Consider the following 20,339-nt stretch of genomic DNA (forward strand, 5'->3'; position numbering starts at 1 on the left):
GGATATAATTCCGACACCTAAACAAGCACGCTGTATCCCCTATTTGCCACACCACCTTCACCTCGGTAATTCGGACACGCCTGGATCGGTGCAAAGCCCCTAAACAATGACGGAGGCACATGCGCGTCGCCTATTGGGACTCATACCTGTCAATCCCGCTGTTTGTGATAACTGCGCAACGCCCATCCACTGCCCGCGCGGTGGGTGTGTCTCACTGTCTGAAAAATAGTGGGTGACCTGCTTCCAAGCACAGGACGGCTACTTGAGGGAGCGTGTCAGGCGCTCGCTCCCTGGAAAAGGATCTGGCGCGCGCTGCAAGGAGGATTCAGACCAGGTAAAGAATGTGATATTTTCTTTAAGAATTTTTAGAACGCGCAGTTAGGGATGAATGTGCATGTGGCGAGCTCCTGACCCAGAAAAGAAGTGAGCTATGCTTAACAGCGACTGCGAAAGGGGTATCCATTTCTTTAGTTTGGGATGCGCGCCGAGGAGAAAGGCGGACTTCAAGGTTGACATTATGAAAATATCAAACGATGTATGGCATCAGATTATTTTATGCAAAGATTCTTTAAAAAAAGATAAATCAGTTTTTTCAGAATTTTCTTTTTTGTAACCGTGTACGTTTTCCTTCTGAAGTTAGGACCGGAATTTTGTTTTCAATAATAATTTGGCATCAACATATTGTGTCTATATGTGGCATCTAGTCTGTGAAGAACAGGGAGGACAGTACAAAAAATAGACGGTGATCATAGATGTTCTTGTTAGTGAGAAACGTGTAATATATTCAGGTCATCTGTCATATGACAGATTTACATAATCCGGTTACTTTTTTATTTGTACATGTTGCATGCAAGCACCTATATTGTTAATCACTGCATCTAGAACCTCAACATTATAAAGGTTTCAGACCGTCCTGATGTTATGTTCTGCGTTCAATCTTATAATTTATGGATGAAATACCAAATCCAGAGTAGAATACACTAGTGGCATTTCCTGGTGGATTTTCCTCCAAATATAACACTTCCTACAAAAATTAGAAGTTTTCCATTACTACCCAACTCTAAACCAAGCCATAAATGTTGATCCAGTGTTTATTGAGAAGGTTGTAAATAGATATGAAGAGAAGGAGTGCATAGGGACGAGACAAGATGCTGAGAGTGAGCGTGAACGAGAGGTATAAACATGAAAGAGAGCTGCAATACAAAAGGCATGTGAATGTTGCAAGTAAACACAACCAAATCATGGTATTATCAAACATAAAAAAATAAAAACTTGTCAGCCGGGAGAACATAGGCTTATGGTTCTAGGGACCAAACTGCTGTTCTTTTACAAGTAGTTCCAAATACTGGTGTCTAGGCTGTTCCGATGCAGGCCCAATTTTTGGTGGATGTGGTAATAGATTATAGGGTGAAAGAGTGATTTGTCCAGGATCGCGTGTTTTCAGGTGGAGAAGCAGAATTGGTGACAAGTTTTAGCAAGCAGTTCCTCCATCTAAAACCATAGTATGCTCTGAACCCTTGTAATGCCACATTAAATCTTCTGCTTGACAGCTTTTTTGTGAGAGACTTGGGAACGATTAATTATGATTTTATGCATTCTAAATATGCAAGATGTTGAGTGGGATGCATTCCAACAGTCTTACAGAACAGGAGTATGAAATGTAATGTGTATGGATTAGGCTGAACGCCCAGGAAGAGAGAGAATTAACACTACACCTTCTGAAATATATTTCAAATATAGCTAAGAGGTGAGGACTTTCATAAGTGAGATCAACATCCAGCATGACTTATCAGGGAAGCTGTAGAGTGATTTCAGCTTTATAAGAGTCTGGACAGAAACTGCTTTTTTAGTCTTTAAATTCAGGAAAGACCCTAGCTTTTTCATATACAGTAGACAAGCCACAGATAACTAAATTTGAAAATTATATTTATTCTTGTCACTTTAAAAGATGACGGAAACAATCTTTATCTTTTGTGCCTTCTTAAAATTGTATTTAAAAATTGCACACACCATTCATGTGAGGTTTTCAGTTTGAATAGTTAACCTTTTTTAATATAAAAACCAACATCATTTTGCAGAGATGTGCACTCTTTAGCATGACAGTGGAAACAGTGATTTTCTTAACACTGGTCAGTCTGCCCAAGGCACCAAAAGGCCTTTTCCTCAGCTGTCAATAATGCAAGCCAAAAAAACTTCCCATTCCCCTGGATACATTTCCCTTGGCCTTTGGACGTGTAGGCAGCCCGCGGATCTCCAGCCCTGCAAAACAGACAAGGCCATCACCAACCCTCTTGTAGGCATAGTTCACAGGGATAGAACGGCATGGAGCTTCCCTTCACCTGCCAGAGACTCTGGACGGTAAATTTGGATATGCACGATCCCTTGCTTCTCTTCTGAGAAGTCAAAGACAAACATAATTATACATTTTCCAAGTCTTTATTCCACACTTGCTTAGACCATAAAAATGCAAGTCTTCTAAAACAAAAGTGATCAAAACATTAGCTTAGGGGAGTATTAGAATTGTGGAGATGTTGTACATACCTACTATCTTATGGTGCAGCTAACAAAAGCCTCATTCAATTCTCTGTTGATCGTTTATAAATGTATCGAATCCCCTCATACTCCACCATTAGACCATCCTTCATGTAGTTGGTGGCGGACCTTACGGGCAGGATGCTCTGCTGACCCGCATAGTCCTTCCTAGAATCAAAAAATTCCTCTTTGAGATATTAAAGCCTGTGGTTTTTATACAGTATTTCTCTCTTGAAATGGGACATTTTTCATCATCAGGTCCCTCCTCGGACATCTGGTCATAGTGTGAGAAGTTATATGTACATGAGGGAATGAGAAAATGAGTGCTCATTCTGTGCATGTGCTTGAGCTCAGTAACAAACATTCACTTACAAGGTTCCTGAATATTAACAATGGCAATCATTAATAAGGTTACTTTTAAATTAATTATTATGTATTCCAACAATTACAAACCATGACCCAGCTAAAAATGTTCACAATATGAATTTATTAGTACACCCCCATTTCATAAAACCTTACTTGGGAGCAGGGGTCACAGGTCATAGCTTACAAGTGGTAAATATGGAGCTGCAATGCCTCTCTCCCAAGGCGTGCCCTCGCGGGTGCACTGACTGTCACCACCTGGCATGTTAAAACAAAGTACTCAGTCTGGGCTTTTGTTGTAGTTTTACTGCTATTAGACACAAAAGATGAATGTCTCAACTATGCCTTATCATGAATAAGACAAATATTTTTAAGTTTCATAAATGTTGATAAACAGCGCCAATTAAAGGCACACAGATAAATATATTCGAGCAAATAAAGTATATCATTCGGTTTTTAAGTTATTCTCAAAGTTCTTTTCAATAGTAATGCAAAGATAATATTTAATGCAGTAATTAAAAAGACTGCTGTGACCACCCTGTGCGACAGTGAGCTACGAAGTGCCACACACCTAATTAGTACCATAGCAGTAACCAGAGCCCCCACCACAAAAAAAACAGTCATGAATGCTGACATTTAACAGATTTTGTTTGTAAACAGGGAACTGAATTATTTATTTGGATTCAGCAACACTAGTTCCATTAAAGTTCAATATTTAGAAGAATAGTCCCAATTCTTTTTTCTAATTGAGGTAACAGCTTATAAAAGTAGAGGATTGCTGGGAGAATAATGCTTTTTACCCCAGGGACACTTTGGACCTCATTTACAATGAAATGATGCAGCTCGGCGCCGCAAGCCATTTTGCTGCGCTGAGCCGCGTCATTTTAAAAGCACAGGATGCGTCATTTTCATCACAATATGACGCATCCCTGTGTTTTCCCCTGCGCTGGCGCACAATTGGCTGCTGCGTTGCGGGGATGATTGTTTTTGTGCAGGAAGGGACACCTTCCTGCACAAAAACAATAATTGATGGCATTTTCCTCTTTCTATGCATGCTGAATACAGCACACATAGAAAGAGGAAAAAAGGAGGCGAAATAAAAATATTTCTCGGCGCAGGATTCTGACACATTTCCAGCTTTAGAAAAAGTTTTAAATCTGGAAATGTGTCAGGTTACATGGATGTTGCGTTGGAACACCCACAGCAGCACCCATGGAACGCCCCTTTCACACAGAGTAACGAATGCGTGAAAGGGTCCCTTATTTACATGGCCAAAAAAGTCGCAGAGGGTGGCCTTGTAAATATGGGCAAGCCCATTGCGCTGCCGGTGTGTCAAAAACAGTGACGCATTGGCGGTGCAACAGGCTTGTAAATGAGGCCCTTTGTTTCTAAACAATTTCTGTCTTTCTGAGATTCCATCCATCTTACAGGTCTGTGCAGGGTGTTGGTGTTGATTGTGATTTGAAAAAGATGGTGAAAAAAGTTTTGGAAATAACACTACATCAGGGGCACTTGTAATAACCAAATATGTTGTGATTGGAGCCTGGGGCGTCATAGTAAGTAGCTGCTGGATCCCACTTCGGCCTACTGCATACTTTGACTCCAGCACATGCACCTTACAAACGGACATGGTAAGAGTTAAACCTTCATGAGACTTGAATAACCCTTAACAACACACTGACTTTAATAACTCATCGTTCTGCCACTGTTTTACTTTGCTGCACAGGAAATTATGTCTAGCAAAGAAAACCATGAAGCCCAACTCTACCCTAGCCAGACATATAACCCCAAACGTATGATAAAGATGCTGTGTTAAGCACAGTAGAGTTTAACAACAGACTGTTGACCAATGAAATCCGTGCATTTTTTCAACCACTTGTGAAGCAAACTGGGGCTGTAAAAACTGACTGAATCCACTGTACCGATGACCTGGAGTAACTGGCGGATTTCAGGCAGTGCCGTTTTCCCTTCGGTCTTTAACGGTGTTGGTTCTCCTGTGTGTTTAGTGATCTTCTGAGCTTTGAGTCTCTTTGCAATCTTTAAGACTCCTATTCCAAGGCTCCACAATCACCATGATGGGTCTTTATTTTATTATCAGGCAAGCGTGTTGAGAAAATTGGAGGTGACTGGGTACCAAATGCCAGAGGGGTTTACAATGTCCATTAGCCTCCCTAGGGCCAGGCATAGCCCTGTCTTGATTATTTGCTTTCCTGGGAATCTGACTACTGAGATACATTTTCTTGGCCGTTTCCTTGCATAGTTCACCCTTGCCTGCCCTAGCTAGGGCAGTTGTGCTTCTGGTATCAGGGGGAAGAGCAGGTTGCCCTTCTTTCTGAACTGCCGCTTTTTTCTGGCAGTCCTGCAGCTAAACTACTATTCATCCCTGCCCATGGTCACTAATTGCCTTATGATCTCTTCTTCAGTTGTGATTGCATGTTATTGCTTTAGAAAGAATGATATAACTTGGGTGATACTATGGGCTGTTTGTGTGTTACAGTAATAACATATTGAAAAAGTCTTCTGCTTTGGTTACTGCTACTATTATTTAGCCTACCCTAGGTTTATGCTTCAATTTTTACCCTCACCTCTTTAAGAAATTATGCTTTTTTGTTTGTTACCTCTGACTGTTGATCTGCTAGGAGTCAGACCATCAGAGTTACATTTCCCAGTCCAGTGTCTTGCATCTTCCTATTCAAATGGGTGTCATAATTGAACTGTGAAAGTAGGGTGTCACTTCCAGGTCTATCCTCATAGATTTCAAAGGTCGCTTTGGGCTTCTCACAGAGCACAGTGATTTGAATCTGGCTGTTCAACATACCAGTGGGTTTATATGTCTCTACTTCTTCTCTGACTACGTGGTATCAAGCATTTCCGTTCACCCCCATTATATTTCCTCTGTCTGTGCTCACTGTAATTATACTAGTATTATAACTGTTGAAATGCTTATGCTATTTATAGTGTAGAGGAGAAATGTCCAAATATTGAGATCACAGTGCCTTTACAATATGCAAAACCCAATCTTCAGTGGCTTGTGGAAGCAAAAATTAATGCTGCTAACTAAGGTTTCTCGTTGTACTAAAATGACAAGATTTCTATCTTTTCAAAAGGTGTGTCAGCCTAAGCTCTACTTTTGTTGATTTAGTTAGTGTTAGTGCTAACTCTTGCTGTCACACTCCAATCACTTACCCAGCTCTGAGATGGCATAGTGCTTTTCTAACTTTTAGTCTATACCACAGAAAACTCCTGAAATAGATGCAATCATAGAAATGAAAAGTTATGGCTTAGAATGGTTTGTGTATTCATTTTGGTCAATTGATTGATGAAGCTTTTCGCCCCATAGAAACCTTAGACTGCAATAGCACCCCAAAAACTGGATACTTCCTTATTTAAAACTGCTTTATTGACATTTGTGCTGATCAGCTCAATCGAGAATATATGACTGTCATGTCATAGGGAAAACGTCTTGCCCACTGCTTTCATGACTGTGACTTCTTACACTACATTGAATAATGACATGTTGTCACAGACCATCGTCCCAAGGATATTGTCCTACAGGGCTGTACATCTGGCACAGAAAGCATCTGGCCAGTATGCCCACAGTGAGGGAGCAGCATCAGTCCCAGGCATGGTCCAGCACCTGAAGACTGCATTTGTGGGTTCTTGAACCCGTGTAGATCATCCAGATGTCTACCAAGTCCCAGACTGCCTGAGGCAGATTACAAGGAAGTTACTCTGATGTCTCTTGTTCCAAAAGTCATGGCGGTGGGAGATCAGGAACCCACGGATATGTCCATGTAGTGGAGGCTCTACTGACAATCTGCTGCAGGGTGGGAAAGCACTGAGCAGATGGAGCTGCAAGTGGGTGGTGTAAGGAAGTGGGTTTCTGTTGCAGTAACCCCCCCACTTTTTGCCTTATAACTGATGCACTTTTCCTTGTTGTGCCCTGGGCTCCTGCCAATCAAGTGCCCAGGGCCTGTGTTCCTTCCTGCCTAGCAGCCAAAACCCAATTGGCATCTCTGGTCACATGTCAGCCCCTGGTAAATGGTACCCTAGGTGCCCAGGGCCTTGTGACCAGAGAAGGCCCCTAATTGTGCCACCCTTAGAGACCCTGTACCCTGACACACACACACTGCCTTTGCAGGCTGAATGTCTGGGTGCAGAACAAAACAAAGAGTCAACATGGCACACATCCCTGTGTGCCATGCCCACAACACACACTGCCCTGGCATACCTTAGTCACCCCTCTAGCTGGGTGCCCTATGCCAGTGGTGTGGGCACAGGTGCATGAGCCCTGTGCCCCTACAGTACCCAGGTCCATTCCTGGGCAATGTAAGTGCAGTGCTGCCATTAAGAGTATATGGTGCTGGGAGGTTGTCAATACGAACTCCACAGCACCATGATGGCTACACCGAAGACTGATAAGTTTGGTATCAAACTTCTCAGCACAGTAAACCCACACTGATGCCAGTGTGGGATTTACTGTAAGATGCACGGTAGAGGGCATCTTAGAGATGCCCCCTGAACCTAACCTACAATCCACGTCTTGTCTGAAGGGCTGCCTAGGCTGCCACACAGCAGACATGTTGCTGGACCTCTGGGTAGAGAGCCATCTGCTCTCCTGGGCCTGCAAAAATGCACATCCTGGGTGAGGTGCGAAGTCTCCTCCCCCAGGATGGGCAGGGGAAGCTTCTCCAGGCCACTTGCTGTACCCAGCAACTGGCCTCTACCGGTTCTCAACCCCCTCTCTGGCGGGAAGACTGGCCGGAAACCCCAAGGAAGGACAGGGGGTGTGCCAGCCTCTGCCAACCTCACTCCTCAGGTGGATGAGGCGAGGTGAAGCACGTCTCCGGGCTCTCACCATCTTGAAGATGGGGAGCCCTGCCCAATCAGGACTAGGCCACTGCCTCCCTCCCACAGGAGAGTGGCAGGATAGGGGGTGTACCCTCCCCAGGGCAGGGACCCAGTGGTCCCTGCCCTTTACCTACCTGGATCGCCCCTAAATTTAGTATTTAGGGGCACCCTGAACCTTTCTTCCTCAGATCCCGATTCGAAAACAAGCAAGAAGATCAAGAAACCAGAAGACTCGCCGCGCAGCTGCTAACAAGAGGACGACACCAACTGACTTGGCCCCAGCCCTATCGGCCTTTTGATCCTTGAACCTGCTCCTGTGGAACTCCGGCGCCTTCAGTGGTCAGCAACCTCAAAAACCCCGGAGGACCTGACCACCTTGAGACTCTACCAAGACTGGGACTCCCACGAGCAGTGGGTCTGCTCAAACAGCAATAACCCTGGTGCCAGCCAGGAACTGCGAATCCAGCACACTCTACACCCACCGAGCCCGGCCTGTGCCCGAGTGGACAAAGACCCTGAGGACGTCCCCCTAGCGATTATGACCTGGAATCCAGTGCCCAAGGACCCCACTCGACGACCCAGATGATGCCTGCAGCCTCAGAACCAGGTACCCCTCCAACCGCGACCAGCAGGGGGTAAGATTTTCCAACGTCAAAAGACACCTCTGCACCCGGCACCCCCGGCCCCTTGTGCCCAACTCCTGGGTGCCTACCTATCCTCCAAGATCCCAACTTACCCCTCGAAGTGTTGGTCGCTCCTGAAGATCCTCCGCCCACGAGCCTGCAGCCTTTGTTCACTTTCCAAGATCTCTATTGAAAAACATTGAGCGCCCAATGGCTCAAAAGCACCCTGCAACCAGCCGCTCGAATGCCCCTGGCAGTGCAACCTATGTCCTAATCTACTTCCCCATTTGCCTGAGCAAGTGACCAGGAGTCCAACTCCCACAGCCGCGTGGCCTGCTCGCCAGCAGCCACCAACCGAAGGCCCCCTGCCTCTCATTGAATAACATTGGGCCTAACTACCTCTGCACCCGGCTGCCCCTGTGCCGCTGAGGGTGTACCAACTGTACCTACCTGACCCTGGGAGACCCCTGAGTCTATGCCCAGAACCTTAACTCTGCCAGACGAGTACTTACCTAAAAGCCGATAACTCACTTTCCTTCCTTAGGCTAACATTGACTGGTTTCACTTGGAAAACCTTCTAAGTGTGGAGTTTTGGAACTTTAAAATATTCATCTAAAATCAGCCGAACAACGAATTCCGATTTACTCACCTGTTATCAGGAGAGACCTCAGTGCTGAATCTTGTAGCTCTGTACTGACCCTGAAAAGTAATTTTAACCGTACTTTCCAGTAACTTGAATTTCCTTCCATAGGATATCATTGCCTGCTTTTTGTTGAAAAAGTTTCTAAGTGTTGATTTTTGAAACTTACAAATATTCTTTAAAAATCATGCCAACGATAAAAACGTAATTACTTACCTGTTTTAGATAGATGTCCCAGTACTGAGCCTAGGAGCCCAGCACTGGATTACAAAAGCAATGAGAACATACTTTACGCATAACTTGAATTTTCTTCCATAGGAAACCATTGACTGTTTTTCTGTGAAATTTCTTCTGTCGATTTTGCAAACTTATAAATATTCGTTAAAAATCGCCTGTATAACTTAAACGCAGTTGCTCTACTGCTTACAGGTGGTACACTAGTGCTGGATCCAGGATCCAACACTGACCTAGAAAAAGTAACCATAACCCCACTTACCTGCTAAGTGAATTTCCTCCCATAGGATAACATTGGTAATTTGATTAGAAAAAGTTTTTAAGTGTCAACTTTTAAAATAGCAAAATATTGCTTAAAAATCACAACAGTAACTAAAACGTATTTACTCATTTGTTTCCAAGAACTGTCCCAGGACTGAATCTAGGATCCAGTCCTGGAGTTAGAAAAGTAATCCTGAAAGTAATTAATTGCATATAACTTAAAATTCCCATTGAGTTCAATGTATTATTGTGTTTGAAATTGTGTTGCCTATTGCAGCAAACTGTAACTACTACATGCAAAAGTCAATTGCCTATTGCAAAGTATTTAACTAATGCATCTCATTCTGAGAAAGTATATTTTGATACCTATTGTTGATTCTAAAATAAAACAACCATATATTTTTATATACAAACCATTGGCCTAGAGTTCAGTTCTTGAGTGTGTGAGACCATTTGCTGACTGAGTGTGTACAACAAATGCTTTACACTGTCCTCTGATACAGCCTTACTGCTCGACCAAGCTACCCCTTTAGAGAGTAAGGTTATATCTAACTTTAGCCTCTGCCAAACCTCTGGGGACTGTGGACTCTGTGCACACTGTACCTGTTTGGGAACAGTATATACAGAGCCACTTTCTCACAGGTGAATGCTACACAGAGCGGCATGGGTTGTAGAGACACCCATTATGCTTCATCTGTGGAAGTAGTCATGTTAGTTCTCCTCTCAAACAAACACTAGCCCAGTCGCTGCAAGATAAGGTTCTACCTCCCTTACACATCCTCACTAACCCCATCTCACTTCTCCCGCTGAACACAGGCCCCTCTTTCCCAATTATTATTGCCACTACTCCTGCTAATGTCCCTTCATTCCTATTCTAACTTCACCTTCCACACCCGATCTCACCCCCTTTTATCCCGCATACTCATCCACCCTGATCCCAGGAGGGGCACGGCACTAACACTGGAGTTCCTTTCTGCATTTTTACCTCACCGCTTCCTTGGATCTTCCCCTTTTTCTCCCAGCCTGTCCATGATTTTGTTTTTACCTGGCCCTCCTCATATCCCAGCACAGGTGCCAAAAGCTCCCTTCCTGTTTAATGGAGAAGGTGATGCCCATGGACGATGAAAAGCCCCTCATCTTAACTTCCTTAGGTGAACTTCTTAGAGAACCAAGTATGGTGCAAAGATACTTTATAGCCTGAGGCTTTTTATGTCTGTACAGTTCATTGAGTGGCCTTTCATTAGGATGAGTAAAGTTTGTATGTTTGCATAATTGAAATATATTTACTAAACATTAAAATCTATATATAAATGTGGTCTGGGTACGCACTAAGTTTGGGGGATTGGATTCACTAAAAGCTGAACAAATTCTTCAAAAAATAAAAATAAATGTAAAATATACTTTCAAGTTCACATTTGGTATGTTTCAAATCTCATATCAATAAAAACATATACACAAATGAAAATGATCATTAAATTATTCCATTTGTAAAATTCGTACAGCATTCAAATGTCAATGCCTGCAAACCCTTTGCATTCTACATTGTGCACACTGCATCAGCCCACTTTCTTTACAGAAAACATAAATGAAACTAAAAGCAGCCGTTGATAGTTACAGAGCATTAAAATTGTGTTTATTTACATAATTTTGATTTTTGTTGCAGGTGCCTTTTCATGTGCATTAGTGGACCTCATAATTTAAGAAATCCGGAATTTTGAAGAAGTTGCCATGTTCCTTTTCACAAAGGAAAATATATCCACTGGACCCCTTTTTATTGTTCACAAATAGTTGGCCATAAGGAGAACTTTGCCTATCAAATAGCAGTTGAGACATGGCAGCTTGCCATGAATCAGCCTCAACATCTCATCTTTTGCAGAGCACCCACAACACACATGCAAACAAAATGGTGCAGTTAGATCAGCAACTCAGCGATGCTCCAGAAATCTCCATAAGAAGCTGCTCTCCCACAATATGTCTGGTGAAGGGTGACCCAGGAAGCTTTACGTCAGGAAAATACACAGTTCTGGAAGAAGTTGGTGCTCAACATGATGCCAGAGGAAAGCTGTCCGAAGAGATCTGCAACAAATTTACTTCTGAAATAGCTGTGGTCTACCCATCTAATGTTGACACAAACAAAGATCCTTACTGTTCCTATGAAAACCTTGAAGATGGGACCATTGGTATGGAACATATAGAAAATAAAGTGCAGCCAGAGGAAACACTGCCTAAAAAAAGTTATGTAAATGAAAAGAAATCAAAAAACATCATAACACGTGGTGGTCGGTACGCACGAAAGCCACTAAAGATTTGTTTTAAAAAGAGGAGCAAAGCTCTTAAGAGCAGTTTAAAGTCAGAAAATGATTATGATGCCAGTGATTCTACCTTTAAAGAGATGTCGGTGCTACATTTAGAAAATTATGAGCAATCAAAAACTAAAACAAACACCCATACTAAAAATGGCAAAGATTCACAAAGTTGCCAGGGTTCAGGAGGAACCTGGGCCAGTTTTAAAAGCCTCATGAGCCACCGGAAAAAATGGAATTATTCTTCCAAAATGCAATCATGCTTTGCACCTAAGAACCGTAAAGATGTGAAAGTGATGAGCACGTGTCCCCAGAACCTTTTGAAACCATGTCCCCGCTCCAAGCTTAAAATTCCCTGCATCAAGCTCGCTAGAAGCAAAAAGAAGCCAGACGAGTGGGAATTGGCAGATGAAGTTTATTCCACTGCACAAACAATTGTATTGGAAAGTAATCTTAACAAAAATAAGAACAGGCTTGGCGAAGGATTAGACGAGGCCAAATCAAACCGAAGTCAGTCTTTATTTACAGTTGACCTGGAGGATGAGTGTGACCTTTCTAATGAAGAATTAACCAGTAACACCGATCATTCTTCTCTAAAGTGCTTGCATTTTACAATGAGGTCTGGATCAGGCCAGCCACCACAATACTCTTTAGAAGCCGAAATACTTACTCCTGATGCAGTAATCGATGAAGAACACATTCATCCAGATCAAGAGGCATTACTTCAAGTCAAGGCTGAGCAGTTCTGTGACAGCTCTAATTCTGTGGAAAAATGTCAAGAAAATCAATGGTCTTCAGACTCAGAACAAAGTCCAACCGTGGCAAAAAACAAAGAACTTCCACATGTACTCGGCAGAGAGAATCAGAAGTGGATTGAGGGCATTGATCAGGAAGGCCCAAACCCATTTACAGACTTGAAAAATCAACATTTGAATCTTGCAATGGTGAATAAAACTGAAGGCACAAAACAAACTGAAGGTAGCAGTGCTAACTCCGCACTGTATCCTGAAAGAAGTGACACAAATGGCTATGTATGTAGTGAGAATGGCGTAAGTGTTGTCCCCATGCACACGGATGATCTACACATATCAGACAATGGTACGTGGATCAAGGACACAAAAGGATGTAATGAAAGTTTGTCCAACTTCAATATGAGCTACAAGATGTCTGGAATGTCAGATGAGTATGAAGAGCTTCTAGCAGACACAGCCTCTTCGTTAGTGAAAGCGGTCATTCAGTCGTCCATAGAACAGCTAATTGATGAAATGACATTTGAGAATCACTCTCAAACCTTCATTGTACATACATAGAGACTAGAATGTTGTTTTACATGTTTTAATTTAGCAGTTCTCTATGATATTTAGCATACATAATAAATAGTTTTATACATATATATGTTTACCTTTATAGTAGCATATATTTGTTTGTAGCTCTGTCTGTGTATTCAAGCAAATATATCAATGTATGTACATTGCTAGATGATGGGGTATATCTTGCCTTGGGCTGAGAGAAATGCCATCTAATTACTTTCATTACTGAGTGCCACTTTGCCACTTGAAATGCTCCCTCAATTGAGGACTGGCTTTCTCACCAGACCTCTGTATCAATTCTACTTGTGCTTAAGGAAAAAACAGAATGTGGAGGGGTTCTCCCTGCCCTAGGGTGACATCTCAGGAAGATATTCCTTTGTGTAGAAATATCCTTGTCTCTCAATTCACCGCCTGCACAGTATTCTGTAACACCCTTCAGTGCATCCCCACCTCCTGCCTGACTAGAGGTTTTCCCCTCCCTTGCTAATTCTGAAGGGAAGAAATGATACTTCCTGAATGCAGAACTTCTAACTACGATGCAGAAGGACCCCCCCCCCTCCCCTTCGTGTCTGCCTACTCATCTTACACTAGAGAAAAATTGGTTTCTCCTGAAAGAATTGTGTACTAGCAGCGCTTTAAAGAAGAGTGTGACAAGAACTGTTATCTTGGATGAGCTGAAGCATCTGCTGGTCTAAAACAGGTACTGAAATCTGGTATATTTGTCTTCTAAGGCCCATGAAATATTCAGTCCACTCGTGCAAAGGGGCATGAGACACAAACATACAAGCTCTCTCTCTGTGAACTCTGAACCCAAGTAGCAACTGATTGAACATACACAAGGCACAAATGAGTATAAAGTGGTAGATACCTACCTGTTAGTCAAAGGTGAGGCATTGAGAGGGTCTAATTAAGTTCCCGTGAGAAGAGAGTGAGTCTTTAAGAATCACAGTCTTGGCATACTGTTCATTAGTGTTAGAACAGTTGTACAGTGCTACATTCATTTCATGTTCAGATTACTGTCGAACTAGACTGTGTATGAGACCTAGTGAGAGCTACACTCATAGACTAGGCAAGAAAAAGAGGCAAAAATATTGTTCTTAGAAATCTTCTTGTTGGCCAAATCAAGCATCCTCTTATGACGTGAAAGGAGTTGCGGGACAGTTTTGAATAATTAAGCTATATTACTAAGGGTTTCTTTTTGACCAGCAGTTCTGTGTCTTCATGTGCATGTAGGGCTGTCAGTCTTATGGTAATTGTATGGTACATATTTTGTTGACATTTCCATCTCTATTTATCTCCATTTCTTTATTTTTTTCTCATTTGTATTGGTGTTTATTTCTATTTTTGTTTTGGTTGGTGAAAAGGAAATTGTTACTTGCCCTTTACCCATCTGTTGGTAAATTGTAGTGCTGTACATTACATGCTCTGAATGATCTTCCCAGCTGGTGTTGGGCACAAACATTTGCAAGTTGTTTTTCTTTAACCTTGTTTTTAATTCACAAGGTCTGTTATAACTCAACCCACAGTGCACCAGCACAAAGACTCCACATCAGACTGTTTTCCATTCACCAGGTTACAAATTTATGTGGAGTGTAGTGTCAAAGATAGAGTAGCAGGTACTGTGAATTGTGGAACATAACTACAGGGAAGACATCTGTGATCATCATTTATGTCTGGGGAGGAGGGAGGGCTCGTGAATCTACAGTACTACAAGCTATGAGCAAATGGTTACATTGTAGGTTACATTTTCCATTTGTAGTGTGTGGCTGTACATGTACATGCTATGCATAGATTGTAAAACAGTTCCTCCCCTAAGCAGTGGCTAGTAAGTGGATGGTGCAGATGTTTGAAACAATGTTCTCATGACTGTTTGGCCAATGAAATCCTGTTTTCAAGCCTTAATCTTCATACAGAAGTGTTTACTAAACGTGTGGTATTGACCATGTAGCAGCTGTACAAATACCATACATGCCACTGGACCGAGTTCAGACTGGAGACTCACGACGTTTGGAGCCAAACATGGCTATATTTTGGCTCTCTCCCACCTGAAATTTCTTCTGCTTCAATAGAAGTCTATGAGGGTAAATATATTATCCCTATTATTTTTTTTAAATCTCCCACTTAATTCTTCTAAAATGTTGGCATGTATGACATATTTGCTAAACAGCCGCGGTCCGTGTAGGTAACAGCGGTGGGGCCGCATTTGGGGGTGGGGGGATTTCGAGGGACGATGCAGAAGGAAAATTAAAAAAATAATTAATTTCCCCTCGGCATCGTCACTCGAAATTCCCCTCACGCGGCCCCACTGCTGTTACCTGCACGGACCACGGCTGCTGCTAATACAAGCATTGGCATAGCCAATAGGACCTTATAAGTATTTAGTAATGCAGCACAATATCCTTATAAGGTACAAGGTTTAGCAAAACTAAATGCTTATAAGGTCCCAAAAGCGAGACCTATTGGCTATGCCAATGCTTGTTATGTAATAGCGCTTTGCTACCTTGAGTCAGGCACCAATATAAGATAAAAAAAACTAAATAAAAAAAGCATCGGCAAAGCCTTTAAGTCCGGCATCAAAAAGCTTGCCATTTTTAAACGTGCTTATTCTGCAAGCATATGCATTATATATTAACAGTGTAAACATAGTAAAGTAATCAGATTGGCAACTAAAAGTGCTATGGATGTTCGCACAAAAAACAGTAAAAACAACAAGTACAAAATCAATCATAGCAAAAACAAATGAAAGCAGAAACGAGGCAACAACCCCTCAGATGTGGAAGAGGTTTCCACATGCGGAAGAGCAAAATGCTGCCACTCTCAGTGAAGCTGGAGTGAGCTATACAATGAGAACAGCACTTGAACTAGCCCAATGGATGTAGAGGGCTGGCGTAATATAGGGTAAAGCAAAATGAAGGAGTGAAATGGGGAAACAGTTGACTGTTGGTAGATAAGAGGGTAGACCGAAATGGTGCAAAATAATTTGGAGAAAAACGGCTAAAATAAAGTTACTTCCGTTGTAGTAAAGACAGAGGATTAGGGTGCGGACGCAAACCGTGACAACAGGAACGGATGATGCGAGGGGAAAAAACACAAAGCAAGGAGCTAGATAAAAGGTGAACAAGCAAACAAAGTGAAAATGAATGGAGATGCCCGGTTGCGATTCCTGCACATCTCGGATAAATAAATGTCTGCCTGGTTACCGATGCGTATGACGTAACATTCTGAGCGCGTGCTCGAGCCCCCTGGTGAAAACGCGAACATCAAAAACTTCTTCGTGCGTCTTGATTCTGGGGTGAAATCCCCCGACAAAGTTGCTGCGAATTAATCTTTGCCGTGATCACAAGAATGCATCCTATTACTTAAGTCAACAGAGGCAACAAGTTAAACACAAGCGTGCACGCCTCGCGCTTAAAGTTAAACAAGAAGCGTGAGCAAAAAGTGGACGCGAGTGGTGCACGCGCGCGCGATGGGAAAAGGCCTCGAGAAGCGATCTGTGGTGGGGGAGGGGGAGATGCGGGAGTTGTGTGGCGGAGGAAAGACAGATGGCGGCTGTGCGCGTGCTTGAGGCCACCAAAAGCCTGTGGTGGCACTTTCAAAAGCCGCTTACTAAATGTCTCGCCAGAGCTTCGCATGCGCTGGCTCAGGCGAGACCTAAAAATGTTAGCTAGGTAAGAAATAGTGGGTCCCTTTACGCACATGGAACGGGCCCTAGTCAGGACATGTGGTATGCGCTTTACCTTAGCATAGCAATTTTGAATGCATTTAACAATTCATCTAGCAATGGCTGCTTTTGAAATGGGATTGCTCACAAGAGGCTTGGCAAAAGCGACAAACATTTTCTTTGTATGCAAGTGCCCTCTCTAAATCTGAAGTGTGCAAAGCCTTCTTGAAATGAGGACCCTTTTAAGGCTCTCCACGAATGCCTTTATAAGAGGAATCTTGAAAAGAAACAAATGCTTTCCGTCCAGAAATTTCAGATAACTTAACTGTGTGACCTCAGGTGCAAAATAGCTAGATTCTGTTACTTGAGCTTCTCTATGTCTGATAAGATCCTGGGCCAGCTGAGCTTCAGCAGCAGTGTTTTTCATGTGAATGTACAGACGTTTCCAGAGGAATGAAGTACCAAGTTTGTCTGACCAACATTGGTGCTACTAGGATGCAGGTAGTTCCCACTTGTCTAATGTTTCCCACCATATATGGGGAAGTGGAGGAAAAGTGTAAGCAAATATCCCAGACCAGTTAATCCACAGTGCATTGCCCGAGCATGGTTTGTATGTGTGTGAAGTTATGACAATTTGCGTCATGGCGAAGAGAACGATGATCAAAGTGCCCCTTCGGCAAGGTACTTTTGGAGGATTTGGGTATTAATCTAGCACACATGGACTTGATACATCCTGATTAGCCGGTCACGTTGTTGTCCACCCCAGCAAGTGTTCTACCAAGAGCTGCATGTGGTGCCAAGTGGTCCAATCTCAGTTGTCTACAGCTAGTGCAGACATCTGGGTCTGTTTCTGGATGTCATTTATTGCTGTTATATTGCTGTTCTGTATTGAGGACTCTTTTGCCTTGAAAAATCTATAAAAAGCCCTGAGAGTTCGGCTGAATGCTATGAGTTCCAGGTGGATGATGTGGTAGCTGTATTGTTGCAGTATTCAGATTCTCTCCACCCCTTGAGTGAGACATCCATGGTAAAGCTCACTTGCTGAAATGGGCATAGAACAGCCTGCCCAGCAACAAGATTTTTTTGTTTCTGTTAGAGGAGGATGTGGCGAGCCCTGAGTTTGTACCAACACTAGATGTTACCAATGACCAGTGCTTGTGACCATTGCCTCACTAGAAATTTCTGCAAGGGACTATCGCAAAGTCTGCAGTCATCATCCCCAACAGTCTTATTACTGTCTTAATACCAAGAGAGGAAGTCTTGTCTGAAAAAGAGGCAGCAGCTTTTAGAATGCCATCACCCTGTTTAGTTCAGGTAGGCTTTCCACATAACAAACACTTCTTACGGACTCTAGAAAAGGTTGAACTTACTGTGGTTGCAGGTGACATTTTTAGCACTGATAGTGAAACCAAGCCTGTGTAATGGAGACTGCAGTCTGAGACTGTGCTAACCATTGTTCCTTGCTGCTGATCTTTATCAGCCAATTGTCTAGGTATGGGAGGAGGTAAATAGCGTTTTATAGCATTTGCACATCCAGTACCGCTAGACATTTGGGAAATACCCTTGGGGCTGTAGTGATCCTGAAGGGATGAACTTTAAACTTTTAGTATTGTCCAATTACTACAAAGCACAGGTAGCGGTGGTGAGCAGTATGTATGGGAATGTGGAAGTAGGTGTCCTTGAGGTCGGTGTCAAGCTCAAGGACCCATTAGCTCCTCCCAGTGAAAACGGTGTACCTAGAGAGTAGCCTGATCGTATTGGCAATTCTCCATTATGTGATGGCCCCAAAGTCACATGTTTACCAGGTGCACTGATCGCTTACTCGCCTTAGCTGAGAGAAGAGCATCCCATGTAGTCTGGGCTGAGGCTCTTTTCCTGGCAATTTAGCTCACCAGCGAATTAGGTGGGACCTAGTCCTTGATGTACATCGGGACATCAGGGCCATCTAATACTTCTTTTCTTCCTGGCGGCTGGGGGTGTGTCACAACTCCTGCCTTGACTGGGTCTCTCTGGAGTTCTTGACCATGATGAGAAGCATAGGAAGTATTGAACCAACCATTCTATCCTGGACAGAGTCACCACTAAAAAGACATTCTCATCCTACACCACATTCAAGAGCTGTGGTGGACTAGTGCCCTGACCCTAAACTTTCTAGGTAGGGGGAAAGTGTATGGCTCCTTGTGGGAGGCGGATTGCTCCTCAATAGTGAGAACCCCCTTCTTGGGGATCTGGGGAGTGTGGGGTTGGTTCTGCAGAGGAGTCTGGTGAGGATCTTCCCAGATATAAATCTTCTGTATGACATCAGGCACTTTGGGGAGCTGCAAGACAATGGGAACCCGCCCAAGTCCAGCCTTGGAGTCCGGGGTTTTGTCACCCAGGGGTGCGTCTAGGTGTCAACTTTGACATCAATTTCAGTTCCGAGACACCCCTAGCTTACTGCTTGCTCAGTGCTGAGGGATTCTCCACTGATCAACAGGTGTCGGCCGTGTGAGCTTGACCGAAAGGTTAGTGTCTTTTGAGGTTAGAGTATCTCGTTGTTGGTACTCAGTCGCAACCTAGCGCTGGGATGCTCTAGGGTAGCCATGCGCTTTATAAATGCCCTTTCAATTCAATTCAATTCAACCTATGAGCGCTTCTGAGCTTGAACCCCGAGGGATATACTCTTGTGCTCAGGAGTTCCATTTTCCAAATACGACCAGTTTTGTCGAAGGAGCCTGCCTCAACAACAATTCAAAGGTAAGTCTTCTTGGTTGTAGTCTGGTGAAGATGTTTCATCGCAGGAGTCAAAGGTTTCGATGGCTGGCACCAAAGACGTTTTACCCGTCGCTGTTGGCAGCTGGCCACAAACCTTCTGTAGAAGAATAGACGTACCAGAGCTAGCACTCAAATGTTGGAAAATAAATCTGAGGTACAGTCCTTGCCTTTGTGCATTGTGGGCTGAGAGTGGAATCACAACAGTCCTTGTGACTCGAAAACAACTTTGAAGAAAAGTAATTTGCAAACATTTCCACACAGGACTAGATGGCAGGAGCTTGCAACTATTTGTATCTACTGTCCCATATGCTACAGACTATGACGTTTCATCTAGTATATTTGTTTTACTGATGAATGTACTGTCATATGTCTAGTTTTGTTTGATAAGTAGGCGTTCTAGTACTAGCAAATGTGACTATCTGCAACCGTTTAAGCTTCAATAGGAAATCTTGCTTGTTTTTAGCTCTTTAATCTGCCATTAGATATTGGTCTGCTGATCATGACTGACAGGATGAAAAAGAGACTGAAAACACAATCACATTTTCTTTTTTTTTTCCTTTTTCATAACCAAATGCAGATGAAAATTGGGACCCTCATATATAATATATGTATTTAGATGCAAGATTTTGAAATTGTAATGCTGGTATTAAAAAAAAAAAAAATTACATTTAACTGAAATGAATAAAACCATGAGCCACAAATTTAACTTGTGGGGATTTATGTATTTTTCATGAATGAAAGTGGAATTACAAATTCTCTTTTTTCCGTTACTGGACTATTTTAAGTGTTTTGACTGTTTGGGGCCAG

General features: G+C 42.9%; 1 protein-coding gene across 1 annotated transcript; it reads left to right on the top strand.

Annotated features, from left to right (window-relative positions):
* Positions 1-202: 202 nt before the first annotated feature.
* Positions 203-14,578, top strand: AKAP5 (A-kinase anchoring protein 5). The gene is made up of 2 exons (XM_085626209.1): positions 203-334; positions 11,168-14,578. Exon 2 carries the CDS (start codon positions 11,336-11,338, stop codon positions 13,115-13,117), a length of 1,782 nt encoding a protein of 593 aa, XP_085482335.1. The 5' UTR covers positions 203-334; positions 11,168-11,335; the 3' UTR covers positions 13,118-14,578.
* Positions 14,579-20,339: the final 5,761 nt, after the last annotated feature.

The sequence above is a fragment of the Triturus cristatus genome, chromosome 9, assembly GCF_964204655.1.
Source record: "Triturus cristatus chromosome 9, aTriCri1.1, whole genome shotgun sequence".
Classification (NCBI taxonomy): Eukaryota; Metazoa; Chordata; class Amphibia; order Caudata; family Salamandridae; genus Triturus; species Triturus cristatus.

What these genes read in the sequence shown, in the direction of transcription:
- AKAP5 (XM_085626209.1), top strand. Translation starts at nt 11,336, where the DNA reads ATGGCAGCTTGCCATGAATCAGCCTCAACATCTCATCTTTTGCAGAGC.